The 22,509-nt window shown below is 40.4% G+C and overlaps 2 protein-coding genes across 2 annotated transcripts in view; one reads left to right on the top strand and one right to left on the bottom strand.

Moving 5' to 3' along the window:
* LOC135213592 (uncharacterized) lies at positions 1–21,867 on the bottom strand. The gene is made up of 2 exons (XM_064247598.1): positions 20,438–21,867; positions 1–51 (listed from the first exon to the last, which is right to left on the bottom strand). The coding sequence occupies exons 1-2, from the start codon at positions 21,499–21,501 to the stop codon at positions 9–11; spliced, it is 1,107 nt and encodes a 368-aa protein (XP_064103668.1). The 5' UTR covers positions 21,502–21,867; the 3' UTR covers positions 1–8.
* LOC135213843 (uncharacterized) overlaps positions 1–22,509 on the top strand; it is a 138,735-nt gene that overhangs the window by 39,775 nt on the left and 76,451 nt on the right. The window lies entirely within an intron of this gene.

Raw genomic sequence — 22,509 nt, 5'->3', positions numbered from 1 at the left:
AAAATAAACTACTCACCATTTAGACGGTTTCGAAAATTCAGTGTCGTTATGCTGTAAGAGAAGAAAAAAAGATGAAATGCAGACAAAATTAAAACCTCTTAACAATTAAATTTTTCTACAGCAACATTGAGAGAGAGAAGAGAGAGAGAGAGGAGGAGAGAGAGAGAGGAGAGAGAGAGATGAGAGAGAGAGAGAGGAGAGAGGAGAGAGAAAAGAGATACATATTGTACGTATATACTACTCGTGTAATGTTCCAATATTAAAGACCAATTTTATGGCCAAAAATTTTGGGGTCGAACATTACATGAGGTATAGTTTTGGAAGAGCGCAAGATTTTGGGACAAGGCTAGGCTTAGGCTTAAGATTTCTCGACAATGGAACCAATGGAACCAAACATTAGCAGTTCCTTCCACACAAGTTGACAAACTTATTATTATTATTTTTTTTTTAGAATAAAGCCAATAAATACAAGTGTTGTTTTACTTATCTAAGAATCTTTCATTGTTATGTTGTTTCTATATTAGAAAAGTGCCAACCAATTCTTCAACTTCATTTTTTTCATGTATGGTTGCCTGCAACTCTTTCCACAATTGGCACATTTGTACAATGGCATTTTAATTCAATTTTCCTTTTTCTTCCTCCAATGATGATTTTTTTTTTTGTCATATTTGTTAGCAGTTTCCACACTGTTGCTTGTTTTAGCAAAAGCAATCACTTGCAGTTTAAATTTCATAGTAAACTTCCTGCATGTATCTGACGACATACTGAAGGGTATTGAACAAAAATATTTAGAAAACCTTTGATATAAGAAACAGTAACAGGGTAATAGACTTAAAGCCTCTTAGTTTAACTCAATAAAAAATGGGATCGAACATTACACGAGTATGCATATACAGTAACTTAAAAATGTCAATAATAGTTTTAACATAAACATATTTGTCAAACAAATCCATCTGTCATAAATAGATAAAATCAAGAATGTAATGCTCCAGACATACTTATTCTGAACTCCACTAGTACAGCAGAGGTAGTTTGTTAATGTTCCCTTAACAAAAATCTGTCAAGAGGTTAACTTCTGTTTAATGGAGAGGCTCTGTAGTACAAAATCTGAAGGTATGGGAGGAGGGGGCACTGATATATGTTTGATACATTAGTACTGAAAATGTTTCAAGTTAAATACTGTATATATATATATTTTTTTTCATAGAAAACCCATCAATTATGAATAACCTTAACTGCTACTGAATTGAAGAGCTCAGTAGAAATGGATCCAATAGTAGAGTTGACAAATGGATAGAAGATATTTGGGGAGAGAGGTCAGGAACCAAACACCCTAATTATTCTCATGACATACTGTTAGCAGTTGGATATCCCACATACAAAACTAGATACCCTACCAATTTGACCAGGGTGTACATGCACTGTGTCCTTAACTGTACCATGTGGATGAATGCACAGAGGACCTGCCCTAAGTGTGCAACATTGGCAAAATAAATGTAAAATCAGCTGATGAGTCTTGAAGTGAGGCAGTAAGAATAGTCTTCAATGCAAGAAGTTTAAGACAGGCTTTGTGCAGCAGTTAGTCTCTGGACAGCTTGTAAAGGATCAAGGATGGGTCCACTTACAAGGTTGGATTGTTCTGTGAAGGAAACTACTCCTAAAGCTTCAAGTGCCTCCTGAAGCCACTAGATGCTGTGACTTAAATCCCTTGAAGCTCTAAACCCATTATTTACAGAGGCTGAAAGTTTCTTCTGTAGAAATAAAGAAAAATTTGCTGTGTGTCTGTAAGTTCATTGTTGTACCTGTTACTTGGGGACGAGGTTGAACATAACTGATCACAAACCTCTGTCTACAACAAACATGTGAGAAATTTACCTAAATCTGAAAGCTGTATCCTTCAGTTTTTGGTTAATGTTATTTTATTTTCATTTTCTGTATTGGTGAAATGTGGGCAATGTTCAATGTATGGGAAACGTGTTTGAATTTAGAAAATGTCTTGATGTATTGTAGTGACATAATACGATGTGGTGTTGTAGAAGACAAGATGGCGGTGGCATGGGGTGGATAAGTAAACAATAATATAGCATACAGAAGAGGCCGTATGGAACTGGTGTTTGGTAGGGTAGGTGAGAGCTCTGTCTTATAAGAGTTTGTGGGTTGTAAGTCATATTGTGGTGCTCAAAGTCTTAAGTTGGATTATACTGGGGCCAAGGAATGTGAACAGGTATGTAGATTACATGTTTGTGGCATATAGGAAAGATTAGGATAGGAAAATATTCAAACTGGTAGCAGTAGCGTGGTCAATTAAAAATGGTCAGCTCAGATAGCGAACAAAGGGATAGGATGGACAAAGGGCTGTCTGAGAATTAGCGGGATACAAGATGAGTACAAAGGATGGTGAGGACAAGTCGAAGATTGGCTCGTGGTGTGTGAGGTAAAATATCCGGGGATATAGATAAGAATGAGCTTCAAAGGGAAAGCCTTATAAGTAGCAAAGGAATATATAGAGATGAACTTAAGGGTAAAAAGGGTTCTAAGAATCTTATCCAAATTAGATGAAATTTATCTAAAAGATACACTCATGGAGAATTACAGTAAAATGAAAAACTATTTTAAAATAGGAAGAGAATCTAGTGAAAAGATGAGTGATTTTTCAATTAGGTATGAAAAGGCAGAATCAGTGTAACAGAGTAATGGGGTAAAGCATGCCTGAAGAAGTTCAGGGGTTTTCATGTATTGGAACAAGCAAAACTCACAGAAAAAAAAACAAATGGTATAGCAGCTTGTGGCCAAGGAAAGTTTGAATATAAAACAGTGGCACAAATAATGAAAAGAATATTTGAAGGATCAGGAAATAAAGAGGAACGGGAATGCAAAATTTGGGAGAGAAAAACCAGAGATATCAGAGAAAATGGAGTTGAGGTAGGGGTGGAAGAAATCCTATAAATAAAGAAGGGAAGTAACATGTGAAATATGCAAATCGAAAAGGCACTGGCCTGGGGATTGCCCTCAGAATTTTATAAAAGAAGAAGAAAACAGAAACAAAACAAGAAAAAAAAAATAGCAGAAAACAGAAATTGGGCCAGAAGATGAAGTTTATGTAGAAGTTAGAAAATAGGGGAAGAGTCTTAAGAAGAAGTTGATGCAATATTAGACACAGGATGTACATCAAGTTTGCAGGGTATTGTAACTAGCATGCACTGTCGTGGCTTTAAGCCAGGAAGGGTTGAGGAGAATGAGATACTAGGACAGTGTCTAATAAAGTATTTAATTTAGGTGAGTCATCATATAGGTCAAAAGGAGTAATGGAAATACCAGTGATATTGAAAAACAAAGTTTTAATAAAAAACACCATGAGTAAAATTGTATGACCATAAATTTGAAAGAAAATCGAGTTAAATTTTAAGGAAAATGGTTTTAAAATAGAATCAATGGGGGAAATGAAGGTAAAGTTAAGAGAGAACAAACCAATAATGAGGAGGAAGGTAGAAGAATTATTACTGAGTGTTGGAAGGGAGAGAGTCTGAGGGAAATTAAAGGTGCAATGATGAAGTTACATGCACAGTTTGGTCACAAAAGTGGAGATAAAATATGGAAGCTAACAGAGGAAACAAAATGGAGTTATGGTTTGATAGAGAAAGAAAAGGAGGAAATAAAAAAGTTACTAATAGAGTTGACTGCAAGTTGTGAGGTATGTAAAAGATAAGAAAGGAACCCAGCTAAACCAAAGTAGGATTTTCTTGCAGTAAATCATTTAGTGAAGTTGTAACAATGGATGCTGGAGATCTAGAAGAGTTCTTGGTAATGGTAGATATGGCAACAAGGGATTGTCAAGCTTTTTGGATAAAAACTAAGAAACCAGAAACTATTACAAAGGCACTTTTTAATGGTTGGTTTGCAATATTTGGAGAGCCTTCCAAAATATTGTCAGACAATGGGGGAGAATTTCAAAACTAAAAAGTAAGAAGTATGGCAGAACAATGAAATATTAGAGTATTAGCCACATCATCAGAATCTCCATGGAGCAATGGATTATGTGAAAAGACTGTAGCCATAATCAAAGAAAGTTTAAGAAAGATGATAGAGGATGAGGAGTGGATTGGTCCATAGCATAAGAAGTGGATTGGTTCAATAGAATTAAGATAGGGACTGAGTGTTAGGAACTGCTTCATAAACAATGGAGATTTCTCTCCTAATCAATGAGTAGAGGCAGTCCCCGGTTATCGGCAGACTAGGTTATCTGCAATACGGCTTCATGGCGCTTGTCTAACATCATAAAATTGGTGATTTATGGTGCCATAACAGGCCGAGTTCTGATTATCGGCGATATAAGGGTTCCGGGTGCCATTATGGGGCTATAAATCGCAGTTTTGGTTAAAGGTGGTTTTCACTTATCGGCACACCCCCGGGAACGGAACCCCTGCTGATAACCGGGACTGCCTGTATCTGGAAAAACCTTCCTTGCCTAATTTAAGGGGGCCGGCCGGCTAATGTCGTTTTTTAACGACAGGACTTTGACATTCATACCACTTAATAAGATGACTTGGGACATCTCCAAACCGCATATGATTTTCGCCTCTGACCTTCGGTTTTGTGACGCCAGGGCAATTTATCCTGAAAATAACCATTTTTCAAATTCTATCTCCTCCCTTGATATTTAATATTAAGACCTGGGATTACTACCATATATAGACCTGATGTAGACCTCCAATCAAATGGAGAGTTTTTTTTCTAAAAGTCATTTTTTTGCTAGATATGAATTTTTCAATATGGTAAAAAAATAAACCTTATAAATCACGAGAAAAAATTTATAAAAAAAAAAAGACGAAACAAACAAAATTGGAAAAAAGGGCTCTATTGATTGTTCTATAATGTCTTTCTGAGTTATATACCAAATCCCAAGTTATAGCTTCAAAACTAAGTGAGGAGATAGATTTTGAAGGTCAATAAGTATAGTTTTAAGATATGGGCGTTCAAAGTTTTCCTTCGTATTTCTATAAAGACAATGTTAGTAAAATGAAATTGTTAAGATACAATAAAGTTTTACACATACTTACCTGGCAGATATATACTTAGCTTATGTCTCTGACGTCCGACAGAATTCAAAACTCGCGGCACACGCTACAGGTAGGTCAGGTGATCACCCCCTACCGCCGCTGGGTGGCGGTAATAGGAATCATTCCCGTTTTCTGACAGAATTTTTCTTCCCCCTATCTCCTGAGGGGAGGATGGGTGGGCCATTAAACGTATATATCTGCCAGGTAAGTATGTGTAAAACTTTATTGTATCTTAACAATTTCATTTTTACACATGCAACTTACCCGGCAGATTATATACTTAGCTGATTGGCACCCTTGGAGGAGGGTAAGAGATAGTTACTCAATATGAATAGCAATTCAAAAAACAGGGAAACAACTTTTGTTGTAGGTACTATAAATAAACTTAAATACCTTGATTCCTACCTTATTGGGCAGAAGACTTCATGAGTACTGTCTATGAGTCTGCTTGCCTCAAGAGTTCCAGTGAGGATGAGCCCTGTCACTGATAACCCTTCTTGGATCATGTCAATGGGGGCGAGCCCGCTTACTCGACAGAGCCTTATTTGGATCATACCAATGGGGCCTATCCCATTACATGGTAGAGCCTTCACCTTTGTCGTATCAACGGGGACTAACCCTCTTACAAGACAGAGCCTAGGTCCCAAAACATTACAAGGAGCATGAAAACAACCAATCTCGACCACCTGACCACACTACTTTGTTATACACTACGAATTGAAAATGGTACTTTTTCCTGACCACTTTCAATCGACCATAAAAACAAAACCACAAGATTAAAATTCCTAATCTATCTAAACTAAGCTAGATTGGTTTCAGCCCCCTGTCCCAGCACCGAATCCGCAGACACGTAAGGTCCGAGAGAGAAGCACTTATCATAAGTCACACGTACATCTCTCAAATAGTTAGACGCAAACACAGAATTGCATCTCCAATATGTTGGAATCCAATTAAGGTCGTTTAACGACATATTCTTGTGGAAAGCTAATGAGGTTGCTACGGCTCTGACCTCATGCGCTTTCACTCTCAGCTGCCCGAGGTATTCCTCTTCACAGGCAATATGTGCTTCTTTAATAATTTCTCTGATAAAGAATGCCTGTGCATTCTTTGACATCGTTCTTCTCGGATCTCTTACCGAGCACCAAAGGCTCTCTGAGTTTCCTCCCATTTGTTTTTTCCTCTCTAGATAGAACTTGAGGATCCTTACCGGACACAAGGTTCTCTCTATTTCTCTCCCTACCAGGGAAGTCAATCCTTTAACTTCAAACGTCCTTGGCCAAGGCTTAGAAGGATTCTCATTTTTTGCTAAAAATAGGGGGTTAAATGAACACACTGCAGAATCCTTCCTGAAGCCCACTGTGCCTTCTAAAGCCTGGAGTTCACTAATCCTTTTAGCTGATGCTAATGCAAAGAGAAAAATCGATTTTCTAGTCAAGTCTCTGAACGATGAGTTATTGGGAGGTTCAAATTTCTCTGACATGAGAAACCTCAGTACCACATCCAGGTTCCAGCTGGGTGGTCTGGCTGTCTTGGACTTCGAAGTCTCAAATGATTTAATCAAATCGTGTAAATCTTTGTCATCCGTGATGTTTAGCCCTGTATGTCTAAACACCAAGGAAAGCATACTTTTATAACCTTTTATAGTCGAGACTGCAAGGTTACATTTTAGTCTCAAATATAAGAGGAAATCTGCTATTTCCGTCACAGAGGTACTGGAAGAGGATACATTCTGATTCCTGGCCCACCTTCGGAACACTTCCCACTTCGACTGGTACACGCGTATAGTTGACGGTCTCCTGGCCCTTGCAATTGCCTTTGCAGCAGCGCGTGAAAACCCCTTCGCTCTGACGAGTCCTTCGACAGTCTGAAGGCAGTCAGACCGAGCGCGGGGAGGTTTTTGTGGTATCTGTCGAAGTGGGGCTGTCTGAGAAGATCGTTCCGTAAAGGAAGGTACCTTGGAAAATCTATCATCCATTCCAGTACCTCTGTGAACCACTCTTGAGCTGGCCAAAATGGGGCGATTAGGGTCAATTTTACTCCTTTCGTCAGAACAAACTTCCTTATTACGTTTCCTATGATCTTGAAAGGAGAAAAGCGTAGCCGTCTATTCCTTCCCAATTTAGGAGGAGGCCGTCTATCGCTACTGCTCTTGGATCTGAAATCGGAGAGCAGTAGTTCTCCAGCCTGGCATTCCAATGAGTTGCAAACAGGTCTATGTTTGACCTTCCCCATAGGTTCCAAATTTGATTGCAGACCTCTGAGTGTAGAGTCCACTCCGTGGAAATGACTTGATCTCTCCTGCTCAACAAGTCTGCTCTGACGTTTTTCTCGCCTTGTATAAACCTCGTCAGAGTGTGATGTTCCGCTCCTTTGACCATAGAAGAAGCTCTTTCGCCTTCTTGTACAGTGAGAGGGAGTGAGTCCCCCCCTGTTTTCTTATGTAGGCTAGAGCTGTCGTGTTGTCGGAATTTACCTGCAACACTGAGTTTGCGACTTGGGCTTCCCACTGCCTGAGAGCCAGATGCACTGCCACTAACTCTTTCTCGTTGATGTGCCAGGACACCTGTTCCCCACTCCAGGTGCCTGACACTTCTCTCGGGCCCAACGTCGCCCCCCATCCCGTCTCCGATGCGTCTGTAAACAACACTAGGGAGGGGTTCGGTAACTGCAGCGATAGTCCCTCGTTCAGTCTGCCTGGTTCTAACCACCAGCTGAGGTTTTTCTTTATCTCTCTGGACAGAGGAAAAGATTCCCACAGATCCTGATTCTTCTGGTCCCAATTCTCCTTCAAGAAGAATTGAAGAGGTCTTATGTGAAGCCTCCCTAGAGAAACGAACTGTTCCAATGAGGAGAGGGTCCCCCAGAAGACTCATCCATTCCCTCGCGAACATTGTTCTTTCTCTAGGAAGGTCTTCACTTTTAGAATGCACCGTTCCTGTCTTTCTATGGACGGAAACACTTGAAAACCCCGAGAATCCATCAGAATCCCCAGATAGACAATGCTTTGCTGGGGATCCATCTGGGATTTCCCGAGGTTCACTAACAGTCCCAGAGACTGAGTCAAGTCCAACGTTGATCTTAGGTCCTCCAGACACTGATCCCTGGATTGCGAGCGAATCAACCAATCGTCGAGATACAGCGATATCCTTATTCCTTTTAAATGCAGCCAATGTGCTACATTTTCATCAATCCCGTGAAAACTTGGGAGCTGTGGAAAGACCGAAACAAAGGGCGCGAAACTGAAATACTTGGCCCTGTATCATAAATCTTAGATACCTTCTGGACGAGGGATGGATGGGTACATGAAAGTAGGCATCTTGAAGATCCAATGACACCATCCAATCCCCTTTCTTAGCGCTGAAAGAACTGACGACGTCTTCTCCATCGTGAACGTTGTTTTGATCACAAAGTGATTCAGAGCGCTTACGTCCAGCACTGGTCTCCACTCCCCAGAGGCTTTTGGTACCAGAAAGAGGCGATTGTAAAATCCTGGTGAATGAATGTCTAATACCTTTTCTATAGCCTTCTTTTCTAGCATCTGTTGCACCAGATGTAATAGTGCTTGGTTTTTTAAAGGATCTCTGTATCTTGCCGCTAACTCCTTGGAGTGGATGTTAAGGGCGGTTTTTCCCTGAAGGGGATCAGGTATCCTCTCTCGAGGATCGAGAGGGACCAGTTGTCCGCCCCTCTCTGAGCCCAGACTTTCGCGAACCTCAAAAGTCTGGCTCCTACTGGAGTCTGGAGGACTCCTGTCTCACTGCGGCTTCGAAAATGGCCTTTGAGAAGATCGTCCTCTCTTGAACGGCCTTCTACTCTTAGTTGCGGGTCTTGAGGTTGTTCTTCCTCGAAAGGGCTGTTGGAAAGACAACCTTATTCGCTCCCTTCCCTCTCTTAGCCATCGGCACAGCCGGTTTTAAGCCTCTTGGCGGACTGAGCAAGAAGATCCTGCGTAGCTTTCTCTCCGACAGTGATCTGGAAATGTCCCTCACTGTCTCCTGAGGAAAAAGGTATTCCGAGAGTGGAGAAAAAAGCAAAGAGGATCTCTGTAATGGCGAAACAGACTTGGAGAGAAACGAGCTATAAACTGATCTCTTTTTGAGCACTCCTGCTCCAAAGAGAGATGCTACTTCTGTGGATCCATCCATGACTGCCTTGTCCAAGCATGAAAGGACACTTGATAACACCTCCATAGTCACGAACTCCGGATCTTGCGCTCTTTTTGCTAGAGCTCCTAAGGCCCAATCCATGAAGTTGAAGACTTCAAGTGTGCGAAATAGACCCTTGAGTAAATGGTCCATCTCGCACATTCCCCAAGACGCTTTAGCCGACAGTAGGGAGCGTCTTCTAGAAGATTCCACTAGAGCAGAAAAATCCGCGTTTGCGGAAGCCGGAAGGCCTAACCCCATGGGTTCCTTCGTGTCGTACCAGACACCCGGCTTACCTGTCAATCTAGACGGAGGACACAAAAACACCAGTCTTACCTGTCCTCCTTCTTAACCAGGAGCCAGTTCTCCAGATTCTTGATGGCTTTCCTCATAGATAGAGTTGGCCGCATCTTGACAAAAGAGGGGGATTTTGCCAACTTAGTACTTGATAGCAGAGATCCCGGAGAAGGAGGATCAGCTGAACACAGCGAGTCCCCAAACTCCTGAAGAAGTAATGCAGAAAGTCTCTTATAATCAGAGACTCCTACTTCTTTCGTCTCTTCCTCCTCCGAGACTTCCTCCAAAGTTACATTCGGAGAGGGAGACTTCTTCGGTGAAGAAGTCCTGGCAGGTATGCGACTCTTATCCTTCAAGAGCTCGTCCGAAGGAGCCGCCAGTTCAATACCCGAGATATGTTTCCTCGGTAAAGAACAAAACTCCGCTTTTACTTTCTCTCCCTAGGTTCTTGATACCTATAGGGGAGGATCTAGAGCCTGAGTTATTAGGCTCTTGGCGCCTATCCGGAGAAACACTCCGTTTCTATTCTCGAGCGCCTACTATGAGTAGGGCGCGAATCCAAAGTCAGGATCCTTTCAGGCTCTTGGCGCCTGTGAGGAGAGGCGCTTGCGCCTACTCTTCTGTGACTCTTAGGAGTAGGGAGCGCGCCTGACAAAAGGCTCCTTTCAGGCTCCTGAATCTTACGAGGAGAGGCGTCAGAGCCTACTCCTGATCTACCGGGATTAGGGCGCAAATCCCTGGAAAGGCTCTTTTTTAGGCTCTTGCTGCCTTTGAGGCGAAGCGCTTGCGCCTACTCTTGATCGTCTTACAAAGGAGTATGGGCGCAGATCCTCGATTAGGCTCCTTTCAGGCTCTCGACGCCTGCTAGGAGAACGGTAAGCGTCCGCTCTAGATACTCTTCCAGGAGTAGGGCGCGAACCCCTGTTTAGGTTCTTCGTAGAATCTTGGAACCTGCTAGGAGAGGCGCTGACTCCCTTGAAGAAAGCCTATCATAAGGTCTCGAGTAACTTAACAAGACTCGATCATCCAGGCGTCCTATCGAACGTTGGCGCCTTCTAGAAAAATCATCCTTAGAAGGAGAGCCTTTCTCGCTTCTATCTCTCCTAGCAGAGCGCTCTCGTTCTTTCCTACCACTTGCAGAGGAGATCCTACTCCTCGGAGATCGTTCGACAGATACGAACCGATCGCTTCTCGCAAGGAGACTTTTTCCTTACTCCTACAGGAGAGGATCTAGCGCCTACTTCTTGCCGCTTTGCGCTATGACTCCTAGCTTCCGAGCTTCTACGAGGAGAATACCATCTTCCCTGTCTCGACGAAGTTTCAAAGGAGTCGTCTACTCTAGGAGGCGAATAGGTTCTTACTGGAGAAGATCGCCTATTATACTCCTCCTTCCTAACCGACCTCTTGACTGGAAGAGAGGCGTCCTTCCTGCGAGAAGGCTCCTTGCGCCTACTAGTCGAAAGCGAGCCTACTAAAGAAGAGAGATTCTCTTGGAGGTCCAACAGGAATCTCTTAGTAGATTGACCGAATCCCTTCTGGAGAGGATTCCGGATCCTTCATAGCCTTCTTAGGCGCAGGAGAATACTCCGGAAAAGGCTCCGGGCTGGAGTCAAGAGCGCCTTCTCCTGGAGGTTTCCAGGCTCTCTTGAGAGGGCGCGATTTGGAAGAAGAGCTCCATCCTCGTTTAGGAGAGGACGAATCAGAGTCGGAAAAACACTTCCTTAAGAGGCTTTTCCTATAGCTCTCTATAGCAGCCTGGGACGAGTCTACAGGACCTGCTGAAGGGACGCCTGACCGTTGGGGATACTCTACATCCCCCTTGCGGCTTTCGACATTCCTCCTCCCCTGGGCATGGGAGTCTGAAAGAGGTCTAGGCCTAGGAGCGATGCGGAGTTCAGGTCAGGACGGCCCCCTCCACTGCACTGGGGGACACTGCACTTATCACTAGACACTTCACCCTTACCTTGGTTTATATCTCGCAATTGCTGTTGCAAATTGCGGATTGAAGCTTCCACAGCGGCTCCCTCGGCAGACACATCTGCGGGTTCGCTGCGGGGGGAAGGAGCTGAAACCAAAAAGGAAGATGGCGAAGCTACTGCAGGGTTAGAAATACTATCCTGTTCCGCAGAACAGGATCTACTTGAACTTCTAGCTGAAGCTTTTCTAATCCTATCCTTTTCTAACTTTCTAACATACGAAGTTAGTTCTTTCCATTGTAATTCAGTTAAGTTCTCACATACATCACACGTATCCTTAACCGAACAATCCCTCCCCCTACATTTTACACAAACAGTGTGAGGGTTCCAAAGTAAGCCCTTAGGCCCCAACCAACCACCTTGCATCCCTCATTTACACATACTCTAAACAGAGTTCCAGGTGTTAAATCGGACATAATTACTAACTAAATCCAACACAAAGCGTATGCCAATAACCAAAGATCAAATACTTCCCAATAATCCTCGGCGAAGCAAGCAAGAAATTCTAAGCAGGAGCTACCAACGAAGTTGTTGTCAGCACCGGCGACAGAAAAATTCTGTCAGAAAACGGGAATGATTCCTATTACCGCCACCCAGCTGCGGTAGGGGGCGATCACCTGACCTACCTGTAGCGTGTGCCGCGAGTTTTGAATTCTGTCGGACGTCAGAGACATAAGCTAAGTATATATCTGCCGGGTAAGTTGCATGTGTAAAATAATGATTATTATGAATGTATATTTCTTTTTTGTGTATTATCAAACCAAAACTATTTTATTTATCATAATTTAATCATAAATGATGATCCCTTTGCTCATATATCGTAGCCTGGGCCACTGCTTGAGGCAAGATGGGGCACTCCTTCCTACGTAACCCCCTGTCTCCCCTTCACTAACTCGGCTTATTACAGCGAATTTTCTTCTGTATGTTAGCGAGATGTTTTCCTTGTATTTTCCTCTTTGGCATGATGACATTCTTGCCGAAACAAAGATAAACAAACGTAAATGCAAGAGAATGTCAAAGGTGAAACTCGAAGGTGTACTCTCTTTTTACAAAGACAATTTAATAAATCATGATTATTATGAATTTCCTATTCCATTTGGGGTATTAAAAAACCAAAACTATGTTATTTATCATAAATGAAGATCTCTTTGCTCAAAGATCGTAGCCTTGGGCACAGTGTGACGTGTGCTGTCAGGCAAGAAGGGGGTGTTACTAGGCAACCCTCCCCCTCTCTCTTCACTAACTACGCGTATATTATGATATTCTGTAATAATACTCGAGCGATTTTTCTTCGTCTGTATGTTAGCGAGATGTTTTCCTTGTCTTTTCCTCATTGGCATGATGAACTTCTTGCCAAACATACATAAACATACGTAAAAGCAAGCGAATGTCACGAGGTGAAACTCGAACGTGTAATCTACTTGAAGTCTATGGTCCAACTGATTCATGATTGAACCAGATACTCGCTTCAGACGCTTCTGCGAGCCACAGAATCTCTACAGATGCCATTTCTCACAATTTCTTTGCCAATAATTATCAAAATTTACGATAACAGAAGAAATATTGCATTTTCTTGTACGGATGAATGTTTTAGGCTTATTGAGTTATGTTTACTAATTACCCTGTAACTACAAAAGTAAGAGGAATTTTGACGAAATATTTTGTATACGTATTCTCAATTGCCATATGAAGCTCCATGAATTTTTTCATGACTTTGCATTTTTCGCCCTATACCACCATATATAGGGGTTCCAGCCGGCCCCCTTAATGGAAGAAGAAAGTTCAAGTCCCGCAAGCAGAGAGAAATGTATGGAAAAGAGTATAGTAAGGGATACACTGAAAGCAATGTATAAGGCCAGAGAAGAGGTTATCAAAAATGAGTCTTGTAATAAAATAAGAACTGCTTTAAATATTGTCAGAGAACATAAATTTGAAGAAACAGTAGTGGGATATGAGGTACTCTATAAGAGAAAATGAAAATGAATTGAGAGGACCTGCTCAGGTAGTGAGAGTACTCGTCAGGTAAAATGGTAGTGGGTAAACATGGAGATTCTTTAAGAGAAGTAGCTAGAATACACATTACATACTAGGATTCAAATACATCACATATTGTGAAAGGTAGATACTATGCCCTAAATGAAGGAAACGTAGATAGGAAGGAAGGAAAGGAGATAATAATGGGCTGGAGAAGGAATGCAGACACAAAAGAGGCTACAGAAAGAGATGTGATAGAGGAAACAATGGAAGATGACAGGGAAAGTGAGTTAATAGACGAGTTAAGAGAACAGATGCCCAAATTCAAAAAGGGAAATATAGTTACAATGATATAGGACAAGTGGAAGACTGGACTATATTAAGTCTTGCAGGAAAAAGATCAAGCAAATGAAGAAGAGGTGTGGCTAGGATTTGAAAATAGAATCGTAATTGAAGCTAAAGAAAAAGAACTACAAAGTTGGAGAGAAAACAAGGTACATATATGAGGAGGTAAATGTCAGACAAAAAGCTATATCTACAAGATAGATAGTAGACTGAAACGGTAAAAGAGGGGGAAAGGATATGTTAAGCAAGACTGGTAGCTAGAGGTTTCAAAGAGGAGATGGCTGAGTGGGAAAAAGACGCTCCTAATTGCAATGCTGAAATTTTGTTTAACAATAATAAAACTGAAAGATTGGGACTGTTATACATTAAATGCTAAAACTGCACATTTACAAGGTGACAAAATAAAAAGAGACATATTTAAAACCCCCTAGGGAAGATGGTTGGAGTGGATTATGGAAATAAGAAGAAAACTGTTTATGGGCTCATGGACACAGCAAAAGCATGGTATTGTAAGGTGGTAAAAGAAGTAGACTAGAACCTAATATGCACTATATATTCTTTTGGAGAAAAGACAATAAATTGAATGGTATTTTGTGTACACATGTAGATAATTTTTGCTACGGAGGAACTGAAGGACTTTTAAATGAAACTATTAGGAAATTGAATGGGAAATTGCAAGTAGGAGAACAAGAAAGTAAAAGTTCTAAGTATATATGAGTAATAGTAGAGTGGAAGGAAAATAGATTTTGTCTTAATCAGTGGCAGTATATAAATTCTATAAGAGAACCAGAAGCTAGAGGATTTACAGGTAATAGAGTGTGAGGACAAAAGGAGTTAACAGAGTATAGATCAGTGGTAGGACAGTTGAACTGGGTATTGCTAAATATACAATGTCAGAACTATCATGTGATTTTAGCGAATTAAGTAAAGCTTTTAAAGAAGGAACGACTGAAGATACGAAGAAGCTAATAAAAATTGTGAGAAAAACTAAGAACAACAAGTGAGTTGGAAGAAGAAAAGATTTATTGAGAACCCTATGCAATGTCTCCTTTGGGAATATAGAAGATGGCCATACTCAACTGGGCTATGTTATATCCTTGACAGATGGTAAGAGAAGTCCTATACATATGGTGGAAGTCCACAAAATCCCAGAGTAGCAAAATTCACCATTGTAGTAGAAACCCTGAGTGTGGGGGAGGCCATAGAAGGATTGATCTCAAGGACTGATATATTTCAAATATTTGTGGGAAGATATAGTAGGAGGGATAAAATTAGAAGTGTTGGTTAATACTGATTGTAAAATACTAATGACTGCAATAAAATAGAGCACTGGTGTAAGTAGTAAGATTAAAAATAGATATTGCCGCAATAAGATTAACAATAGAATCTGGAGAAATAAAGGAGGTGAGATATATAAAAAGAAAAGATCAAATAGCTAAAGTATTAACAAAAGCAGATTTTTTCAATGGGGAAAATAAAATATTAGAAATATGTAGAGGGGTAAAGACTTGGAGAATAAAGAAAATTAGAGGGGATTAAGTTAAGAAGAGGTTGGAGGGGAGGAAAAGAGATAAGTGTGATTATATATCAGTTTAGTCAGTTTTTAATTTTATTTTCTGTATTGGTGAAATGTGGGCGATGTTCAATGTATAGGAAATGTGCTTGAATTTAGAAAATGTCTTGATGTATTGAAACTGTTGTGACATCATAGGATGTGACATTATAGAAGACAATATGGTGGCAGCGGTGTGGGGTGGAAAAGTAAACAATAACAGAGTGTACAGAAGAGGACACATGGAACTGGTGTTTGGTAGGGTAGGAGAGAGCTATTTTGTTGATTTATAGGAGTTTGTGGGTTCTAAGTTATGCTGTGGTGTTGTTCAGTCTTAAACTGGATTATACTGGGACCGAGTAACGTGAACAGGTGGGCTGATTGCATGTTTGTGGCATATAGGAAAGATTAGGCTGGGAAAATATTCAAACAAGGCACTACCACTCCAACTATGGTACTGCAATAAGTGAACACTTAACTATAAGCATAGAGTATGTCATATTCATGGAAAAAGACTGCCGCTAGTCTGAAACATCATTGTGAACTAGTAAATGTCTCTGCCTCAGTTAAAATTAAGGTCCTTTACAGATTTATGGAGAATGGGTACTTAAAATTAATCATTCTACAGTTTTCACAAAAGTAAGAAGTCCCCTCTTTCTCAGACAGGTGCTCAAGTCATGCCCATCCAGAAGGCTTTAAAAATGGGTTTGTAAAACAAACTCAAAAGGGGAGATGCCAAAGTCTCTACCCACTGGTTGTGTTCCTTAACAGTTGACCACTATACTGGGGAACCCATGTTTTATAACTTCCAGTGGTGCTCCTCTCCCAAATCACTCTTGCCCCTAATGCACAAGCTTCCATCTGTTCAAAAAAACTGCTAAGAAAATGGTTCTGCTCCCCACATCTACCACAACAAGCAAAAGAGGTTACACTTCATTGTGGAAGCAGACGAGGTCAATAGACACTCCAAGCTACCCCTCCCTTCTTCTCATTTACTCCAAACCTGGGAATGCCAGAAGGAGATGGTAAAAACATAAAATTTTATTTCATGAAGAGGAAAAATGGGCTTTGCATCTGCCCAACACCAAACAATTCAGAACCAAGAGGTGATTCACAAGCAAGTCTTGTTTTGCATAAAGGAGAAAGACTAACAAAGGTTCTCATAAGGAACCAAGTTTGCTAAGTAGAATAGCACTTATGAGTGCTAGGGAGAACACCCTCTGACTTCAATCGCCTCCCTAATTTGCCATCTTGTCGTGGAAGAGATCCACTTAGCACAGACTGTTAACTTGATAACCATAGGTTAAATTACAAAGTAGTCTGGGGGAGAGGAAAGTTGTCAAGACATTCTCAACACTGAAATATTACTGCAGTGAACATAAACTGTTCTTGAAATATTACTGCAGTGAACATAAACTGTTCTGTCGTAACCTCTAAAACTGGGAGATTGACAGATGGCCTGCACTCTGGTTCAAACATCATCGAGGGAGTTATCTCAGCAAGCTAACTGTGGCTATAGTAACATGACCAGGAAGTTACTTTGGCTCTTATCAGGAGGACAACTACATATATGAGACAGGGCTGAAAAGAAGTTGTAGTTACTTTCCTAAAATATTTCGCTCATTATTGCTCATAAAACTCCAATAACAACTGTCTCAGCATGGTCAGCAAGAAATCTGGAAAAGTGGAACAGCCTGATCCAATCTGATCCATACAGGACAAAGCTGCTTCCCCTTCCCCCCTGCCACAGGAGACCACCTTAGGGGATTCTCAAACCAATGTGTACTGAACCAGAAGTATCTCAAAGAATGTAAGAGCTGCTGTGGAGTAAGAATCAGAACCCCATTCTGACTTAACACTACACCTCCCTGCTGCAAAACTTGGTAAAACTCTCCTACCACCCATGTGGTTAGCTGTGCAGGGGTTCAATGAACTCATTCTGGAGGATTGCTCTGACTGTGCACACTCCAGAGAGCACAATGTCTTGAGCACAGATTTTTTGTGAATGAGATCTGATTCTTGTTTGTAAGGAGAGAAGGGCTTTTGTGTAGAAAAGACTGCATTCAGAGCTTCCAAGTAATTTCTGCCCTAAACTTGGATGTCATAACAAAAATAAACTCTGTGGTGCTCCCCAATTATTGTGTTGACCTCCATGTCTGATTATATGTAGTATTAAGGTTCTTTCATTTTTTTTTTGGGGGGGGGGGGGGGGGGGGGGGGGGGGGGGGGGGGGGGGGGGGGGGGGGGAACTATGGGATTACGTTACACTGTAGTATTATTAAGGTAATAAATTAGGTTAAGGAAAGTTTGAGTTTTACTTGAAGATAAAAGAACCTTCAAATTTGTTCCAACATCCTCATCCAATTGTAACTTAAAAAAGCCCTACAAAAGGATCTGGCCAAAAAAGTACTGACCTCTACCATGAAGTTGCAGGTATGCTAGTTGATCATGTCACTAGTCAGAAAAATTAAAATTTGGGACACCACTTCTCGCAACTTGAAGCTCACGAATGAGTCTTTACAACTGGGTTGAAAGTCTAGTCTTTATGGAGGCAACACAGATGTCATGCTGTCACTCTGGCACCACAGGACCAAAAAATGGGCAATGATTCATCTCACTGATCACCTTCGAAATATGTATAATCATGAAAAGTTAAGCTTCCAGATATAAATGGATACCAAAGATGTCTTACTTATTCAAAGGTGCGAGAAGGCAATCAAAAGAGCGCCAACTTCAGGAAGTCGAGAAAAGAAGGACTATGATCAAGCTTCTTCAGAGTTTGAACAAATTTCCAGAAGCCAAGGTGCCAATTATTCAGCAAATAATTGTTGTAATTACATCCATCTTACTTGGGATGTCTGGTTGGCCACTGTACTGAATGTACTTTCGTCTGATTGTGTACTTGCATTGTCATAGAGTAGATTAAAAGACACTAGGACCTTTGGGTGACCATGGCACTACTGTGGAGTCATTGATATCACACTGCGGAGTGTCTGTCTTGGATCTTGAGACTATTGAAAAGTCTAAAAAGAAAAAGATATGTGTTTAAGTTCCAAGAAAGAAAGCGCAGGAACCTGCAACCCTGGTTAATGTTCCGAAGAATGTAAAATCTCTGGAGGATGTTAATGTATCCATGGCACTACCTCAGTATTGTTGCTATTTAAGGAGTGCCTATTCAGAAACTGTTTTACCCTTAATGGATGGATACCATCATGTGAGTAGCAATAACAGGTTTTGAGTGGTGGGCAGATTCACTCCTGACATCATCAATATTACGCACCATACGATTTGGTAAGCAGTTTCCATTACTTCAATGGACTATAAATGACTCTTGGCAACTAAACTCTCCTGTTCCTTTGACTAAACAGGTGTCTCTTGAGGTTAGTTGTGTCCTGGACTTCAAGGGAGAATGTTATGCTTATCTTTCTTCTATGATCTCTTTATTTATTTGCTCATAAATACACCAAGGGAGTATTGTTGGTTTTAGTTCTTATCTTATATGTGTGTAAGTTATAATAGTAATTTTGCAATGAAATATTAGAAAAAAACACGTATAATCCAAAAAACTTACTGCATCTCCCCATCTCAGTAAATTTACAAAAAATACTTTACGACAAATATATGGTGGGACCCCCTGTATTCGCATTCTCAAGTTGCTCGGACTCGAGTATTCTTGGATTTCTCTATGGATCATATCTATGTATTATTCACAGGAAATTTGCGTATTAGTGGTATTTTTCTATGAGAAATATCCACAAATTACTGTATTTTCATATCAATTTCATGATTAAATACACTTTTTGTGATAAAAATATATATATAAAAAAAAACAGGTATAAGCATTTTCAGTGGGTTTTTCTTGAGTTTGAACCAACAAAATATGTAGTCCTTGGCATTTTGATAGTGGTTCTAAGTGTTCGTGGATTCTAGCTACCGATTTCAGTTCTTATGTGTTATGATATTGTCCTCTGTAATTATAATTCAAAAAATAAAATTACTAAAAAAAACATGTATAACTTGTTAAAATTTATTACTGTTGTAAATAGTCGTTTTCAACTTCTTGTGGAGGTAGGGAGAATTAAAAATAATTTTGTTCTTACACCGTGCATTTGCATATCTTCCTTTCTATTGATGTGTTTTTTCTTAAATTGGCCAACCTCAAGTTTGCCCAACCTGAGGTCTGCATGTTTTTTTTTACCCCAGCTCTGACGGGTTAAGATCCACACAATATTCTCTACTCTGGTTGTGGATCAACTGATAACTGCAACAGCAGCAGCAGCAGCTACTACTTACACCTCCTACTCCTCACAGGAAGACTGTAACTACATTGGAACCAAGAACAAGCTGCGTTGTTAGAACTTAGTTTGGAGGTGTTGTTGATCTCCCAACGAATCAGGCAAACCAATGGGAAGTTGTAAGACCAAGACTTGAATCATGGATGTGAAAGATGTCTCCTAGGTGCCAACTATATCTCAAGTTTCTAGAAGGTCACTTATCTAAGTACATACTGACTGGTCCCAAAATTTCTGTCCATGGATATGAAAGACGTCTCCTAGACGTCAATAGAATCCAGTGCTCCAGAGTCACCTATCCATATACCAACCTGACCCAATCTTTGCCAACTTCGCTGATCAGATGAGAAGCGATATTTTCAATGTGGCATGGTCGATGGCTGTTATGCCCACATTCCGTAGAGACAGAGCCGAATAGTAACATAGGAGTGTCGAGACTGAAGGAGTAATTGAGTATTTCCCCGAGGTGTCAAGACCAATTGTCGCTAACTCTAACCCTAGTGACCGAATGTGTCAGTCATACATCCACCATGCTGGAATGTATCTGGTTTACTGCTGTACTGAGTGTGCTACTGCAAACTCATATGCACCTGCACCATCAATGGAATATGCAACATAATCAAAATTATGTATCACCCAAATAAAAAATAAAACATACATACTTTTAATAATTCTCAAAAAGCTACATACTGAAATAATCAAATGCAAATAGGATTACTGATAATCAATACCCTTTCAATCCATAACCCATAGTTAAGGGCACATAAAAAAAACCCTTAACAGATGAACAGCAACTTACTTGTGATGTCGAATTTCTTCCTTTCGAACATGAAATGAGGGAGTCTGTAGGACCGATGCCAATCCCTTACTCAGGCTTGCACTGCTATGTGAAATTTCTTCCTTCCTTTTGGTTACTCTACGCCGCTTATTCTCTCTCTTAGGAACCTCCACCTCCTGGTGTTTCCTGGGCCGACCTCTTGGCCTCCCAGATTTTTTGTTGGGTGGTTTGACACATAATTCTGATTCTTTGGACTGTAATGAACTATTATTATTGATTGAAGGCTCCTGAAGTGTACTTGCATTACTGTTATTGGTATCTGCAGAAGAAACTGAACTTTTGGTTTCACTTGAGGATATGGAATCACTGAACTGACTAGATTCACACAAAGTTCCTGAAGAGTTCACAGCCTGCTTCTTTCCATCTTGTTCCACTTGATCACACTGACTTCCCGACTGTTCTTTAGATGTGTCCAAGGATCCCACATCATTCATCACAACTGACTCCTGCTGAGACAACTGAGTACAAGGCCCTGATGATGCTGTAGTCGAAAGACTATTAGATTTCAGTACAGGATCGGACCCTGAATTTTCCTCACTGCTTCCAGATGACTTGGAGAACTTATTCTTTTTACTGGTAGTATTTTTGTCAGGATCAGGAATGGCACAAGACTGAATATTTCGCTTCTCCAATGATGGAAGGAACAGCACAGAATTAATCTTTGAACCAGATTCATCATAACCACTATCTTCGCTAACTGTGGATGTCGCGGGAGAAAGAAACTGAGCCTCACTAAATGAAGGTGTGCAATTTTTGGCTACATCACGTGCCTTGTCAATGGCAGCAACTGTATTTTCTTGGTTTTTTTCTACTATTCCAGCATCATTATCTACTAAGCTGCAACTACTACTACTCTGAACAGAATCATTTTTAGGGGAGACTTGTGAAAAGGCTGAACCTCTACTTGGAATGTATAACCTATTAGAGATGGAATCTTTGATGTCAGCACTTTCTGCTGGCTCAGCACCAAAATCTTCACCAGGACCTTTCTTGATGGATGACATAGGAGATTCAAAACCCTTCATCCAAGACTCTAATTCAGAGGAAACAGGGTCAAATTTAACTTCGTCACAGGCAGCTGGTGTGGTCTTGATATGACATTCCTTGCCTGAAGTCTGATCTGTACTTTCTAGATCTAGACCATCAAGCAACTCAAAAAATGAAGAGAATGGAGATCATCAGCTTTTACTTTCTCACTATTAGGCTTTGAACAAGATTGGGCCATCTCTTCTGCAATCTTTGGTCTAGCATTTATATATCTTCGAAGAAGGTTTTCAACTTCTCGGTCAGTTACAGAATCATAAGAACGAGCTGGGCTGAATCCAGGACTTCGGACATCACTTTGAATTCCACTGCTACTACTGCTACTTCTACTCCAATGCTGAATGAGTCCTGGAAAAATTGGAAGAAAAATACAATTTATTTGAAAATCTTTTACCTTGCTAGAAGCATGACAAACAAACCTCAGAAGTTTTAATTTTTGTTGTAAATATAAAAAATTTTTGCAATAATGAATTCACACATTTTCTATACTGATATTTAATATGAATAAGAGGATCAACAATTAAGATGGATCACTACCTAAGAATGTTCAACTCAAAAATCAAAAAATTCGCACATGCATTGCCTTTCTCCCAAAATGATTGTGTACATGAAGACAAGAGATAATAAAATTATGCACTCAAAAGTTAACTGCACACTACTTAAATTCTTGAAATCAAATTCATATATGGTAAAAACAAAAACATGTACCTTGGTGTTCATTAAAAAAATATGTAGTATATATAAGGGGCCACTTAAGTACCAAGACATCAATAAGATGTTCTTTGAATTATAAATGCAGTAGAACTACAGTAGAGCCTCGGATCTTGACGCTAATCCGTTCCAGAAGAAGCATCGAAATTCGATTATTTCAAGATCTGAATCAAGTTTTCCCATAAGAATAACTGAAAATGGATTAATCCAATCTTTGACCACCAGTTATTACCCTACTTTGCCTTTTTATACAATACATTACATGTAAAGTACAGCTA

The sequence above is a fragment of the Macrobrachium nipponense genome, chromosome 43 (genome assembly GCF_015104395.2).
Source record: "Macrobrachium nipponense isolate FS-2020 chromosome 43, ASM1510439v2, whole genome shotgun sequence".
NCBI classification, from domain to species: domain Eukaryota; kingdom Metazoa; phylum Arthropoda; class Malacostraca; order Decapoda; family Palaemonidae; genus Macrobrachium; species Macrobrachium nipponense.
This window is presented reverse-complemented; position numbering and strand designations above follow the sequence as displayed.